This window comes from Sinohyriopsis cumingii, chromosome 2 (assembly GCF_028554795.1).
Source record: "Sinohyriopsis cumingii isolate HCF-2022 chromosome 2, ASM2855479v2, whole genome shotgun sequence".
NCBI lineage: Eukaryota > Metazoa > Mollusca > Bivalvia > Unionida > Unionidae > Sinohyriopsis > Sinohyriopsis cumingii.
This window is the reverse complement of record NC_142962.1, coordinates 88163929-88180396: the sequence shown is the minus strand read 5'-3', so window position 1 is coordinate 88180396 and position 16468 is coordinate 88163929. Positions and strand designations below refer to the sequence as shown.

General features: G+C 34.3%; 1 protein-coding gene across 6 annotated transcripts in view; it reads left to right on the top strand.

Annotated features, from left to right (window-relative positions):
• Positions 1 to 16468, top strand: part of LOC149805333 (transcription factor YY2-like) — a 63819-nt gene that overhangs the window by 30468 nt on the left and 16883 nt on the right. For 3 of the 6 annotated variants that reach the window (XM_089949291.1, XM_089949259.1, XM_089949258.1), the window contains 3 exons: positions 61 to 230; positions 8743 to 8772; positions 12347 to 12376. In XM_089949291.1, coding sequence (XP_089805417.1) covers positions 61 to 230; positions 8743 to 8772; positions 12347 to 12376 — 230 coding nt within the window. The remainder of the gene's footprint in view (positions 1 to 60; positions 231 to 8742; positions 8773 to 12346; positions 12377 to 16468) is intronic. The other 3 variants (XM_089949268.1, XM_089949277.1, XM_089949284.1) reach the window with 3 other exon arrangements.

Below are 16468 nucleotides of genomic sequence, written 5' to 3'. Positions count from 1 at the left end.
ATTTCTTTACTCTTTTAATATTTTGCATTTTATACAGAATTGGTCTTGTCTACTTTTCAGTGTACATTTGAAGGCTGTGGCAAGAGGTTTTCCCTGGATTTCAATTTGCGAACACATGTCCGGATTCACACTGGAGACAGGCCCTATGTCTGTCCATTTGATGGATGCAATAAAAAATTTGCACAGTCCACAAATCTCAAATCACATATTCTGACACATGCAAAAGCAAAGTGAGTATTGTGATATATTATATATATAACTTGATTAATCTTGCATTGTATTCCGAGTTAACCATTGAAGGGTTTGATCATGGGATGATCTGAAGAATTTCAGCTAAAACTAAAAATTCATACTGCTTGTTGTATATTGACCTTTTATAATTTATCATCCTTTATGAATTTTAAATATTCAAATTATACATTCCTATACACATAATCAAAAGAGGCATCAACAAGACATAATTTCAAAGCATTTCAAGGAGAATAAATGTTCACACTGTGCTGTTTATTTATGTTGAAATAACATACAGATGTGGATGTATGTTTCGCAAGTGCTCAAAGAATTTTTTCATACACAGGCCCAGTGCAAGTGGCTTTAAAAAAATCACTCTCCATTACTTAAAATCCATTCACCTGACAATAATATATTTTGTTACAATTATTTTAGCACATCAATCCCCACCCAAAAAGTTTTATTGTTGGTCCATTATAGTTGTGTTATTGCTACTAATGCTAAATCTTTTGTCACATTCTGCTGTAGAGGGACTCGCAGGTAATGAGATATACTACACTTTTACAATTTCTGCATCCTTGGAGCATGGAATTCTAAGTAATTTTGGTATACACCTCTGCTATTGGTGATCTCTGTGTCTTGAGAACTTCCTTTAGCTCGATGAACAGTCATGATCTGTTAGACGATTAAAAACTATTTGGGGACCAAGGATTAGTTTTGTTGTCTGAATTCTGCAGAAATTACCATGTTTCTTGATCAAAGTTGAAAGCTACGATATTGGAGAGGCATTTATTTTTTGTATCAATTAGTTTAAAAAATACTAGCTTCGGTTTTTTGCTATTACATTGTTCATGCTGACATATTGTGATTATGTCACATTTACAGAAAACACTTAATATCAGTAGAATCAACTCCTTGAACTAAATGAATTAAACTATAATGATCACAGTTCCTTCAGGGTGAAGGAATATCATGTTGGGATCTTTAATATGTCGCTGTTCTTCAAGTTTAGCTCATTGTCAATCACAAGGGTATTGTTTTGATATATTTACATAGCTGCTAACCCTCACGCCACATGCAAAAACATCATGAATTCTCAATTATTTTAAATCCTTAATAAAATAACTGATTTTTCGTTAAGTGCTAGTCGTGATATCGGCAGTTGCCAGAACGGTCCAGTACTGCTGATCGCGATATTAGTGGAACTGTAGCTGATTGTTGCAGTTTGCCCAGTAGCAATCATTTTAGCATATTTTACTCTATATGTATAAGAAAAGTTTTACAAATGCTTTTGAGAGAAATTGGGGCCTAACCGGAATTTTGCTCCATGCATGCACCACAAACACTGATTTGAATTACCATTCGCATTGCATCTTGAAAATGTCTTCACCAACAAGGAAAAAGAACTGTACTACACAAAAAGTGAAGTTTAGTTTGGAATAGACCAAAAATTGGCAGTGCATTCAGCTACCAAACACCGATATACATCATGTTTTTTGCACGCAGTGTGCCACAGATTTTAGCATTGGGCATGGTGGCAGAGACTATGTGAGGAAACACATTGGTAGCAAAAAGCACATAGAGGTTGGGAAAATTAAGAACTCGCAGCAGATTTCAGCTCTGGAATATTCTTAGCCATCGACGGAAGACCTGCAAGCTACCAACGCTGAAGCATTGTTTGTGAGTTTTCTTGTTGAACTCAATCTACCTTTATCAGCTGGAGACCATGCTAAACATTTGTTCCAACAAATATTCCCTATTTTCTCTAATTGCGAGCCTGGAGGGTTGGCAGCTATATATTTAACCAGCAATCCATTACAAAGTTGACATAAGTGCAGAACAGCTTATCATTATGTATGCAATATAAGTGAGCACTAATCAGAGATAACCAATGAAATAATGCAAAACAGAAATAATACTGTTCACCATTCAGGTTACATGCTGAACTTTGTATACAAAATGTATAGCTTTCGATACATTTCAGCCAATTATATTCATAAGGTGATGGAACATACAGATGGAGTTCTAACAGGAATGAGTATTAATAATTCACCAGTGTCTTTCGACAGCATCTGAATGAAGATGATGTATTTCATCAGCAGGCTCAGGGTTCCTTTCAGGCAAATTAAATAAGCTTTTTAGGGACTGGCCTGATAGGCAACTCCATTAGCATAACAAGGGAGCCTGATCTAGATAGAGACAGACCCCAAGCATCAAACTGTCTGATTTCACATAGCTCTGTTCTCCATCAAATACATTAATCTGATCACATTACCTGAATTTTAAGAAATAAACTTCATGTCCTCTTGAACCCAGCCTTCTCACAAGGATGAAAAACTTGGCCTTTCCTGTCTAGGTATTATAGACAAAATGAAGAAACTCTTCCAGATTATCTCCCTTTGATGCTAAATGGCCACTCTTATACTGGATGTTATTCATTTCAATACATCAGCATCACCTCCTCATAAATTCATCATAATTCATCATTGATTCTACCTATCCACCTGTAAAGTTGGTAATGTAATAATATTTAAGATTACTTAAAGACATTGATAACATTACTTTTATCTCTGCCCGAGTTGGACCAGAGAAGCTTATAGGATAGCCTATTCTACATCAACCAACCATCCATTAACAATATTTGTCATTGCTTCTTCACCTAATCTTCTTGGAGCATCTAGTGTTTCTTTTTACCTTCATCTGTGCATCAAATATCCCAAAATGTTTAATTTAACCCCCAGATTTGATGCCAAGATTTGTGTTTTACTCGTTCTGAACCCCCGGTTCTGACACCAAGGGGATTTTTGGCACAGTATTGCACCATTGGGGATCCACTGAGGACTGCCATGAAATTTTGCACCTGCATTCATCCCATGGTCATGTTGATCCTAAATGAAAATGGTACCACTTGGACATCCATTATGGACTATCAAAATGAAACCTTTCCTGGTTTAATGATATAACTTAACTCTGACAAATTTGAGCCCCATTCTATAACTTAACTATGTTAAAAATCATTTTTTTTTGAGAGTCCTAGCATCAGCATGCATAGTAAGTGAATTGCATGCCCCTTTGGTGCATCCAGTCTGTACTTATTTTAAAAATAGTTTAACAGTGTACATATTTGTAAATCCTATCTTATAATATGTACAAGATAAAATAACTTCTTTTTTTTTTAAACTGTTGAAACTGATTGTTCAAGTGTCTCTGTCCAGATGAGGATTTATAACTTGTTTATAGCTGTGTGTTGACATCATGTTGCACATGACTTTCAGTCGTACCTTATTGTTACGGACTGTAGTCAAATAGGTTGCATATGCCAGCTGTCTCTTTGCCAAAAGTTAATGTGATAGGGTAATGAATTCAATTAAGAACAGATATTTTATGGTAAATTATGATTCTCTGAGAATATGTATTAGATCACATTACTGTAAAATCCCTCCTTGTTGTTTTGTTCACTTGAGCTTAACTTGAATAACATCTAGTAAATGGATGGGCCACCTAGTGGTGGAAATGGGATATAATCAGGAAAAGTTTCTTCCCTTTGTTTAAAAAACTAGTGATATTTTCCGGAGGGCTGGATGCAAGAGGTAGCAGAGTTTATTTCCAATGTTAATGTTATTGGGTAAGTATTCTCAAAGAAACATTTTGTTGCAATATTTCCTTTTCAAAATGAAGTAATAGAAATATTTGTAATTGAAATTTCCGTGCTCAGAGATGACGAATATGGCTTAATGCTTTTACATTTACATATACCCATTAGTACAAACTTCACTGAGCTCAGGTTGATTAAAAAATATGTATTCTTGTAAACTTACTATTGTACTTATTGGGTTTGGTGTTTTATGGCACAACAGCACAAATAGGTTACTTAGTGACGATTCAGTTGGAGTGATGCTAAAGGACACACTACACTTAAGCTAATCCATTTATAGGATTCAAACTGATGCCATTTTGGTTATGAGTCTGCACATTTTCCACTGAGCCACCACATTTCCTGCCTTCATCAGTCACCCCTTAAGACATGCAGGAGAGTGCAGCTACCCTATTCTACATCCATGAATTTTTCACAGGGAGTTTAATGAATGTTAGTATGTGGCCCACAATGAAAGGTCAAGCTGCCCAGTCTTTTTTATTACCTTTTATATCTAGGCACATGATTCATTGTGTTCAGTGGTAAAACTAGGGCAAATAATGATCAAATTACAACTGTTACTTGATATTTGCCAAGATTTTATTCCCCTCTGCATCATGATTTTGATTTGTCTATTGATAGGTTTGCCTATCCTGAGAAACTTGTTAGCAGAGTTATACAAAACCACTTAACATAGATATATAAAATTTGTCAGGCTTATACATGTCCATATGTATACAGGGCTCAACTTTTATAAAAAAAAAATAAGTTGCCCTGTTGGTTAAGTCATTGCAGAGACTACCTGCCGAGACCAGTTTCTTTACTTGGGTCAGTATGAAAAGAAAGAAGTAGTAGCAAAGCATCATGACATGTGATTTAGTTAGTAATATTTTCAGTTTTTAGATCTATATTTAAGCAACTAGAATACAGAAAGATCATAGATATAGCAGGGGGGAAAAACGTCTAAATTAGTAAAAACTTCAAGGCATAAATAAATTTGTATTTGATTAGAAATTGTGCTATAAATAACAAATAATGTTGGGGGAAGGTGGACAAAAAAATTAAAAAACAACTTTTGCACAATAAAAAAAAATAACCAAAAATAAGCAAGAGCTTTAATTATAAGTCCCCAAACTGAAAAGTGAGTAATCCTCATCAAGATCAAGCTACTTTTTCGACAAAATGAAACTCCTCTATGCTTGTGATATTAATACTTAAAAATCAGCTAGTTTGGATTACAGAGACTAGTTGAATTGTCTGTTTTAAATAGTTTAATGTTGTACATATATTTTACGCTTAAAACAGAAATGAAGTGCAAGTATTATTGGATTGGAATGAAGAATGAACCAAGACGGCAGACTTAACTCATTAACCTTTGGTACCATGTTTACGTGTAAGGAGGTAGTAGCCTACTGCCAAGCTCTGAAGCATCAAGGTCATGTATGATACACTATAGGGAGTGGTACAGAAAGGTAGTCAGATGTAGCTCTACAATGATACCAAATAATCTGGACGTTCTAGTTGCATTACAAAATAGAGAGAGGAAAACCTCATTTTTTTTACCCACTTTTTTTTTTTTTTTTTTTCCTCACCTAAAATTAGCCTGATTTTGTGTCCGGATTTTAGACCTTTTGGCCTCAGATCTATAGCAGACCAGTCTGAACTGCACACAGACAGGCAAACCTTTACAATAAGTAGGATAAGATGGGCATTTGGAATAAAGAGTGGTCTCCTTACGAAAATGATGGGTCCATTAAGCAAAAAAAAAGAACTCCAGCTTTTACCCTTCCGCTCACGTGCGAGCAAATCAGCCAAAACATGGTGGATTTAAGAGGCCTTTTTTTTGTGTAAAGAATTTAACATTGTTGCAGAAGTATTTTAATTATAATAACGTTTACATGCAAAATAGTATGGAACAAGAATTTACTCTTTTGTATGATTTCAGTTAAAATTTATAAAATGTTTTCCTCATTATTTTTGTCTGACTGTAACACCCAAAAGTTACTTGCTGCTCAGACAAACTCTTTTTCACTTCACTGGTTTGGACAATCACACGACCATTAATGTGAAAGCTTTTGTAGATGGACATTAAAACTGTGTTCAATTTTTTACAATTTCTTTCACTTTTTGTGACTTACTTTTTTATGAAAACCTTCACTCATGTAAAATGGATGAAGTTTGATAGGTATATTGGTATTCTTGTCCAGATGATCGGAGTATAGCAGTTGTTTAGATTCTTGGGGCAATTTTTTTTTTAACTTAGTTGTTTTATCCTTAGATGGGCATATGTTTTCTGACACAGATGTAGCTCTCTTTTTGCACTAATATTTAAGGGCTAGAATTTAAACTGATTTGTTTGCTTAAGATGGTAGGTAGCATAGGGAATGCATGAGCTATGATTGGTAAAGCATATGGAGCATTGTTATCTACTTACATCAAGTGCATTGTGAAAGACCTAAGACATATTTTGTTGATCTTGTGTGGGGTGCTAGGGATTGCATTATATTAAGCCCTCTCTCCAGACAGCCTTGGGTCCTGATAAAGGGCGACTTTTCTTGATCGCATGTAAGTTGGACTTACTGAAAATTTGCCCCCTTTTATAGTTTTACCATCTCGGTCTTTAAGATAAAGAAAAAAGTATAATTTTAATAAATAAAATTACTGAAGATACTGATTGAATTTGAAAATGTGACAGGAAGAATAAAATAATTGTCCAAAATATTCTCGTTTTCAAGTGTCTCTGAATTGGAAAGTTCACATTTTTACTGTATAATAGACACTTAAAATTGTAAATAGCCACAAATCTTTTTTTTCAAATCATTATTATTACACCTGGCCAAAGGCCGAATGAGCTTATGGTATGGCCTTTGGTGTTATCATATCCATTAACAATTGCGATTGTGAACTTCTGAAAACAATGACCTGGCCAATTTTCATCCAAATTTGAAGCACCATTCTCGCATGAAGGGCATTTAAGTATGTACCAGAAACTTCATATGTTCTGGTGTTTTTCAAATCCTATCACTTATACTTAGGCATTATGGGATTGCAAACTACATGCTAAATTTATTGCCTCTGAAATTACAGCATGCAAAAATAGTGCTCATCCAGAACTGAAGTGCTCCAAACACATCCTAAGATGTTATAACAAAGAAATTTATTTAGTTCAAATTACAACCAAGAAATAGATTAGCCTTAGCAAGTCACCACAACAAAACATAGTAAAGGGTCATATGTTTGGAACCATTTTGTTACATATTCACTGAGCTGGCTGGCATAGGGATAATGTCTAAAATTGTTATGTAAATCCCAGATAGCAGAGGTGCATACTTAGCAGCATTGATGCTGAGTGATTTGTACAAATGATGCTGATCCTCCTTCAAACATGGCCTCTGTTACTAAAAATAATAATAATCCTTTAAACCATTTCTCAAAAACTGCTGAACAGAATTTGATCTAATTGCGCATAAAGCTTGGCATGATGAAATTTTAAATGGAAACCTTTCAAGTTTGTAGAAATGATGCTGATCATCAGCCATTACTAACAATACAAGATGAAGGGGAAAAAAATAACTTACTTAAAAAATGACTCCTTCAAAACTGCTGAAGAAATTTTGATCAGAAAAAACTCCTGGTATAAAGATCTTTATAATTTGTACAAAGGATACTAATCCACTTTTAAATATGGCTGCAAATTAGCAATTTTTTTTAAGGACTTATCTAAAACCACTTAACAGAACTTAGAACATGACCACTCCGGTGGCCTAGTGGTTAGAGCATCCGCCTTGGATGCTGGAGGTTGTGGGTTCGATCCCCGGCCAAGTCATACCAAAGACTTACACAAATGGTACAGCTGCCTCGCTTGGTGCTCAGCATTAAGAGATTAGTGTTAAGACTGGTCTGCCTGGTGTCAGGTTAATGTGACTGGGTGGGACATCATGCTTCATGTGTGCAACATGATGCCCCAGTGGTAGACATCACTATAAACTGTCACACTGCAGATATCGTAGTGATATGACTGAAAAATTGTTAAAGCTATATTAAAAATCCAGATCACACACACACACACACAGAACATAGAGGGCTCTAAAGTTTATATAAATGAGTCATATTCATGTTCGAATATGGCCACCATTACTAAAAATAGAATAACGTTGAATGTTTAAAAAAAAAAACTTGTGGATAAAATTTGATCAAACTTGACAAAAATACATCCTGGCTGGAAATGATGCCAAGCCACCATCAGATAATTCTGCTGCTTTTAGAAAATATAAAAACTTTGAAGGAACTTTACCAGTCAATGTAGAAAGAGTCTTGGCATTAAGACCTTTCAACTCCATACAAATGATGCAGCTCTGTTATCAAGTATGGCAATCATTATTTTACTAATAACAGTCTTCTTGAAACCCATACAGCTGAATTTTACCACATTTGAGAGAATGCATCCTGGCATAAAGGACATTCAGATTGGTACAGTGATGCAAATCCAACAAATAAAAGTTAGACAACAACATTTTTACAGCTTTATCAGATTAAAAAAACTGCCAAACAGAATTTAAGCAACTTTAACCTGTATAATGGTCTTTTTAGTATTGGACAAATTATACTGATCAGCAGAAAATATGGATGAAGAGTAATAAAACTAGAGAAGCTTGCAACAGTTGTTTTCATGACCTATGCAATCAACCGCATTGGAAGAAATTCCAGAGGAAAGCATCATTCTGACCCAGATTTCCCAGCCAGCTGCACTTGGCCATCCATTGGGCAGATATCAACCAGTGAGCAATCTCAGGCCCACATGGGCATCTTGTTGTTTTGGGGTTTTTTAAAAACTAAAAACTGGATTGAAAGAATTCACGGGCCTATTTCTCTTTCAGGAACCAAACAGCTTATCAGATTCCAACACAGTAAGTATCATAGTTATTTGGCACACACTACAAGTAATGATCAACCATAGCCATATGAATATTTTTTGCTCTTTTTGATTTCCTAGTAGATTATACTGCTCTATTTATCAATGGATACTGCACATACAAATGCAAAGAGCATAGACCAAGGTCTGCATTAGTCTAATGCACAAGCAGATCATGGCCTAATTTATTGGCAAAGAACCTGATTATTCATGCTTTATCTGCTTGCAGATCAGGGTCTAATTTATTGGCAGAGAACCTGATCAGTCGTGCTTTATCTGCTTGCAGATCAGGGTCTTTTCTATTTAGAATAGGCCTTCTCCAGTTAATGTGCAGGCTGGTAATCCAAAAATATAACATGACACCATTACAAATGGTGCCTATATAATCTGTTGTGCTTGTAAGATGTGCTAGATAATATATTTATGCATTATTGAAACGGGTTTTACAAATGTGCCATGAGTATACATTGTTGAAAACATATTCAGCACATGACTTGTAACCCACTTTTTTTTGGACCTAAAAGCTAATTTTAAAATATGTAAACACTATTTATGTAATTATGTGGTGAATCTTAGTTTCTGATGGCATCATGTTTTTTATGCTGACTAGCCACTTTTGTAAATATCATCGATGCAGGAGTGTGCATAGTCTTGTTTCACTCATATATGACATTCTCAAATTTTTATTTATGTTCAAAGATTCCAATCAGGCATTATTATAAAATGTTTTTTAGTCAAACCACTACTATTAAGGGCCATAACAAGTGGCCTTTCATTATTTATCTCTCCTTAGTGTTTGATTATTACATCAGTTTGTATCATAGGTTGGTTGATTGATTGACTGCTTGATCAGTTCAGCGAAAGTTGGAATTTTGCTTCACTATGCTCCATCCATATTTAAGAAGAACAAAAATGAATATTCTTTGTTTATACATCTATCTAACATGTTGTGTATTCCTTAGTCTTATTATGTTCTTTCAATCCTGCATGTTACCTACTGTGGGCTCAGGGATATAGAAATATGCCCAGTGTGCCCTCCTGCATGTCTTAAGAGGTGACTAATGGTGGTACAAGTAGTGTTGGTTCAGTGGTTGGCATGCCCGACGGATGACCAAGCATGTACCTATTTAGATCATACCACTGGGTCAGCAGCCATTGTGCATCTTTGTGGTAGGCAATCCAATTGCCTTAGCTCTAAATAACCTACTGTGTTGCTGTGCCATAAAACTCCAAACCAAACTAATGTATCTCGAACTGTCATGTCAATCTAAAAAGGATGACTAAAGAATTATTCAATCAGGTGTTGACTGTTTTCAATCATTATCAATGTGAGCTTCATTTGAGCTTTCTGCACCAATTTTTAATCCGGGATTCTTAACTAACTCCACTAAATTATATTTATAGAAAAAAGCAGCATAATTAAAACACCTCGTGGATGATAGTGCTTATAAATTAGAGTTCTCTGGCAGCCTTAGTGTCCATTGGTGTCCCAAAATTTTATTTTGAAATATCCATTGTAAGTTCAAAATCCTATTTACCCAAATCTTTCCCACATTCCATTAATATTTATAGCCCGTTTCTGATTAGAACCATTGTGTTACCTTTTCCCTTTTTAGATATCATCTTGATCATACAGAAGCTTTGCCATTGCCTGTGGATGCATTTAGAAATAATATGTTCTGATTCTCTAGTGTATGTGCATCATTGAAGAGCTAAAAGCAAGCAGACAGCTCTATTTTCATAGCAACGGATATATATTCTTTCTTTATTGGTTCTCTCCTGTGTATTTACATTATCAAAAAGCTGAAAAGCAAGCAGTCAGTTCCTTTATTTTCATAGTAACTAGCTGTTTGGATAGTTGAAAGTGCATACTGCATCGTGACCAGTACACACATTTTATGCTTTGAATTGCTTAATTTTGAACATAGAGCCCATGATTCATCAGGTATGCTTGGAGTCCCATGTTCTGAAGTAAAATGATGAATGACTTTTTCATCAAAACTTTTCTTTTTATGGACTGAATGATATTTTTTATTGTATTCTATTTCCTATTTGTTTGTTGTTGTTTTTTTATTGAAAAAGGAATATAAGTTTTAGTGTTCAGTATTCTGGTTTGTTGACTTGTGTATACATACTTGGTAAATATGCTGCAAAAGATTCCTATCATTTAGAACAGAAGAAAAACTTCAATTTGATGTGAGACTAACTAAAAGCACTGTATGATTATGAAACACTTTTATTCTGGTATCACCTTAAGTAATAATTACTATAATGCAGCCTAAATCGATAATTTGGCTGATGAATAAGAAGATAAGTTTATTGGCTGCAGATTTTCAGTCTCTTTACAAGGACTTTTTCTGAAAATGCTGGGGATGGGGTGGTGTTTAAAGAGCACAGTAACAACTACTATTAGTCTAGTGCTACTGCCACCACTACAAATAAAGGCAACTTCTCTGCACAAGGCAGTTATATAATTAATTTTGATATGCATAATACACTGATGCTTATGATAGTAATATTTAATCTGCTATAAAGGAAAAATGAAGAAAAAAATTGAAAAGAAATTGGAACAATTGCAGGAGTGATGAAGGATAAAATATTAGAACACCAAAAAGCTTATGTATTAAAAATTGCCAAAAGTGCTTGTTTCACTTTAAAACATTTCCAATTCAAGAGATGGGGCATCTCTGTACCTCAGCCTCCAAAAATAGTCCTGCAAATTGGAACTAATTGAGATTCATACTTTTCCATTAGACACCAACTGCATACTTAGAGACAGGAGTTCAGTTGCATACAGTAGAGTGAAAATATGATGAAATCGTCTTGTGATTTGCACAAGGGAAATAACCCGCTAATGCAGAGTAAGTCTGTTGGACATGCATTTTATACACAAGCAAAGAGGATATCATCTGTATGTAACATCACTTGCTTTCTACCATTACATACTTGTCTTTAGGACATGACTCTGCTTATTGGCAGAAATATGAATTTCCACGTGAAATTGAAAGTAGAACCTGTTCAGCAGAAATATGTTTGGAACAAAGTTCCTGATTGAACAACAATCTGCTTGCTTTAGAAAAATGTATATACTATGTACTACTTGTCTTTATTACTGCCTTTAACAACGTTGTTTTAACAAACTTCACTGATCCATTATCCCTGGAGATAAATTTTAAGTTTTTCTGTACTTTTTCAAAGTGAACACTATTTATCAAATTGCTTATTACATGTAGGTAAAATAAGCAGTGCAAGGCCAGATTATGTTTACAAGCAATAATAATAATTACAGTGCTATATGTTTCAAGGCAGTATTCAGACTATAATTATAAAAGCCATGTTTTTAGACACTAATAAACTTAGAGTGAATAGAAATACACCAGTTGTAATGAAATCAAGCATTGTATTAAAGTATGTGTGGTTTGTCTGTTATATATAGAGTTGAAGGATGTCTTTCACACACAGGATTTCATTTCATTGGCAGAGTAAACCCTTTGTAGTCCATTTTATGAAAGATTCTTGTATATTTTAATCGAACCTCTTCTATGGACTTCTCCATCTATCTTTTCCAGGGGTGGCGTTGGGGATGCTGGCCAACCATGGTAGGAACTAAATCCTGTATTCACAAAGCTTTTAAATTTCCAATGTGCTTTTGACTTGTTATGGGCATGATACAGTGAAGTCTTGTTAATCTGGTTTTCATTTATCCAGCTGTTTATTTGATACTGGATTGATTCGAACAAATTATCACCATATTGTAAATTCTGCCATCTGTTTATTATCATATCTCCTGTATTGCCGAGTGAACTTTTATTTGTCAGTATGGTAACCATAAGCAATATGAATATTATTCACTCTGGGGTTTTTTTTGGGGGGGGGGTTCTCTCTTTTGGAGGGGATCAAAGATGTTTATAAAATATCAAATAGAGTAATATTTTATACTTTGTTGTTTTTTTTTTATAGCAAATCTTTTTGTGTTGGGACATATTAATAAAAAATATTCTGTTGGTTACAGTTAAAGAGGATGTGGGGAATATATATATAATTTAGCTTTAGTTGATGAATGTCGAGAACTAAAACTCAGTCAGGTGGCACTAGTGTTAATGTAATGTTTCAGTGTTAATATTTTGCACCAGATTAACAAGATCAGACTGTATTAAGTATTTTCTTATCTATTTACCATCCTGGTTTTATGTCATTCTTGCTCTTAAATTTTAGGCCTCATCAGAAATGTTAGTGTGTTAATGATTCGTGTAGATTTCAGTTTAACAAACACTGTGCTGACCTTGTTCAAAGAGCTTTGTGAATGCTGGCTCATATTTGTTACATCACCTAATATACCAGGATTATTGTAGTAGTTAGTACTAACAAGGCACTTGGCTCCCATTTAAATATACTACTTATAATTTAACATGTTGAATTGGGACTTTGTGCTGGTTTTTTGTTGCAGTGTATAGATCATTTAATCCACAAAAATGCTTCTGATTTCTTTGGAGATTTCCTTTACGATGAGAAAATCCAATCTTTAAGAATCTCGTCTGCATGACTTCTGATATAGCCAAGAATTAGCATTACATGCTGATGATCTATTTTAACATCTTTCGATACACAGATTTTTAGATAGTGTACATGCTTTAGTGTAGGATCTGACATCAGCTTATGGAGCATCGTGCAGATTCCCAGATATGTCACTTTAGCTCCATTTTAGTAAACAAAAATGGAATGTGTCATATTTTGCAAATTTATTAAAACAGTTTTGCTTTATATTATTGAAAAATTAAACTAGCTTTATCTTGCTATAAAGAATCACTTACCACCACTCATACATTCTTGAGTATTCTGAAACTGACATTCAGCAGCATGAAGAATTCGCTTGTTGAAATCATGGGCTTTTTCTATTAGAATGAATTCCGGTCAGGTAGTAAATTATCTGACAATGCTTAATTAGTTGTTTTCAGTATCAACTTTTTGTATGTGTAATGTTGCTTACATCTAAGATTTGTTTGCCCCACTTTGTGATCTTCATTCCCTGTTTTTTATTTATAATGTACTCTTTAAAGACATTTGTTTCTTTCTGGTGTGTGTGTGTGCATGTATGTATATCGGATATGATTTTTCTCCATTTTAAAGTGAAATTCCACTTTCTCCTGATCATCTCCAATCCAGTTTTTTAAAAAGATGGTCTGTCTGGTCCCATTTTGCAATGACCCTTGTAAATTATTCATTCAATACATTAGTTAGCACACGACTCTTGTGAAGAGTATTCTGATTGGTCAAAGGTTTAAATTCATCAATGAATCTTCATGTAATGGAAACTGATGGCATTGGAAAGAAGAGGCATGCTTGCAAAACCTGGCATCTATCTACAGTCATTCCAGATTCCTATGAAAGAAAATAAAAGGTATATAGGATTAATTATAGAGAATTATAAATATACACCAAGTGTGATCTATATACACCAATACACACCAAGTGAGATCTGTATAATTTATAATTCTCAATATTTAATCTTATATACCTTGATTTCTTTCATAGTTATCCAAAGTGACTATGTAGATAGATGAGAATTAATTACTAGGTCGTCATGCGAGTGTGTCTGCTACACACAAGAGTATAGAACACTAATTAATTAGCATCATTTTTTGATGATGTGTGCTTAGTCATGATGGAATATGGGCTGGTGTGTGCAGACAAGGTGATGGGTACTGTTTATCCGCAGACCTGGGTTCGAATCTCCATAGAGTATGAATTAAAAATTCTCTGACCTGTATGATAGTATTATTTGTATTAAATATTAATTCTGCCTAATGTTATCAAGAATTCTCCTATAGAGTCCAGGGATAGCGCTTTCTGTTCTGTCTGGGGTATATTTATAATTCTCTCTCTCTCTCTCTCTCTCTCTCTCTCTCTCTATATATATATATATATATATATATATATATATATATATATATATATATATATATATATGAATAGCATCAGTCACAGTGAGATAATCGGCAGATGAAAATAGTCTTTCTTAAATGGCTTTTGTACAGCATTTAGGTATTAATACAAGTAATAAACCTTTAAAGCCGGCTCTTGTTTAAGGTGCAGACACTTAAGTTTAACCTATTGTCATCCATACTCTGTGTCGGCATGCATGTCAAATGCCATATAGCTTGTGAAATTGCCACAGACCTACCTTCCCATTGGCAGCCATTTACATGAGGGAAAATATGTGTACCCGGTTTGCCTGGCCAGTTGGAATTTTAGACATATGCACATTTAAACTAAACATTTTATATTTTATGATGGTAAAAGATATTTTACAAACAAAGTAAGAAATAAAAAATGATGAATTATTTCTGATGATCACTCAAGACTGGATGAATACAAACAGATAAATAACTAAAGTTTTAATCTGTATTTACTAGATGCTTATAACTCCAAATAAAGACTTCAGTGTCTATGCGATGTCTTCTAATATTACATGCTGCTTTCAGTGACCAACATCAACATGGTGGTATTTGGATATCAAGTAGCCACCAGGAGCTTAAAATAACAAAACAGTCAAAAGGAGAAAAAAACTTACTCATGAGGAATATGACAATATCAGACAAAAACTATAGTTGGATTACATCGACCCATGGGAAGCTACTAGCAAGCTTTCACACATAACCTTACTGGTTGAGCCCGAGACTCGAACCCATGATGACAGATGACAGTGATTGGTAAATGCGTGTGCTTTAGAACACTCGGCCACCTGGTGCTTCTGTTATTATCATCTTAATGCTTAATGTGTATGTTACCGTTTCAGTAGAGCAGTTAGTCCACCATTTTTTTTATGTATTGCCATGAAATATTGTAAATAGTTTTGGCATCGCTTGAAGATGCACATATCCTGCAGTGTTTGTAGTAGCTATTGGCCTTTTTGACATTCAGCTTATGACAATCATGTGAAAACACATGCATATGGACAGATTACAGTTTGAGTTATTGCCTGTTTTTACTAGTCTCAGTTTTTCAGTTGAGTTATTCGATCTTAGTGAAATTTTTATGATCAGAATATGTGCCTTTCAACAAATTAATGTGCTCTTTCAGTCTTAGATTTATTCACTTTTTGTCCTGCATCAAATGCATTGTAAGATGGAATCTTATGAACGCAATTTATCATGCAATATTTTGTGGATTGCTGTCAAATTTGGTAGATGGTATGGTCATTGTCACCCTTTCTCTTAAGTGTGGCTTCCTAAAAGCCACATGCATAAGACCATATTCCAAAGGCAATAGTTGGCTATTGACTGCCTTTACTGCTGAATTGTATTGTATGCCCTTGCACATCTGCAAAACATTTTGTTTTAAAAAGTTACTTTTTAAAAGCAACATCTGACTGGCTGTTTTAAAGATTGTATAGCAGGGAGAGGTTGTAGATGGGAGATGACCATTAGTGAAGGGCATTTTATTTAAAATAATTTCTTTAGATATTCAGAGACTCATGAACAGTTCTTTTTCTTTATAATCAATGTAAGGGTGATGAGACTGGCAACATTATTCAACCAATCATATTTTCAATGCCTATTTTTAATTGCCCTATAATTGTCTTCTTTGAGGAATTTACAATGTTTCTTTCTGTGATTACCTGAAGTAAGAAATGCCCAGGTCTTTCCTAGTTCTTGTTCAAACAATTTTTTTTAAAATACAATTAAAAAGTG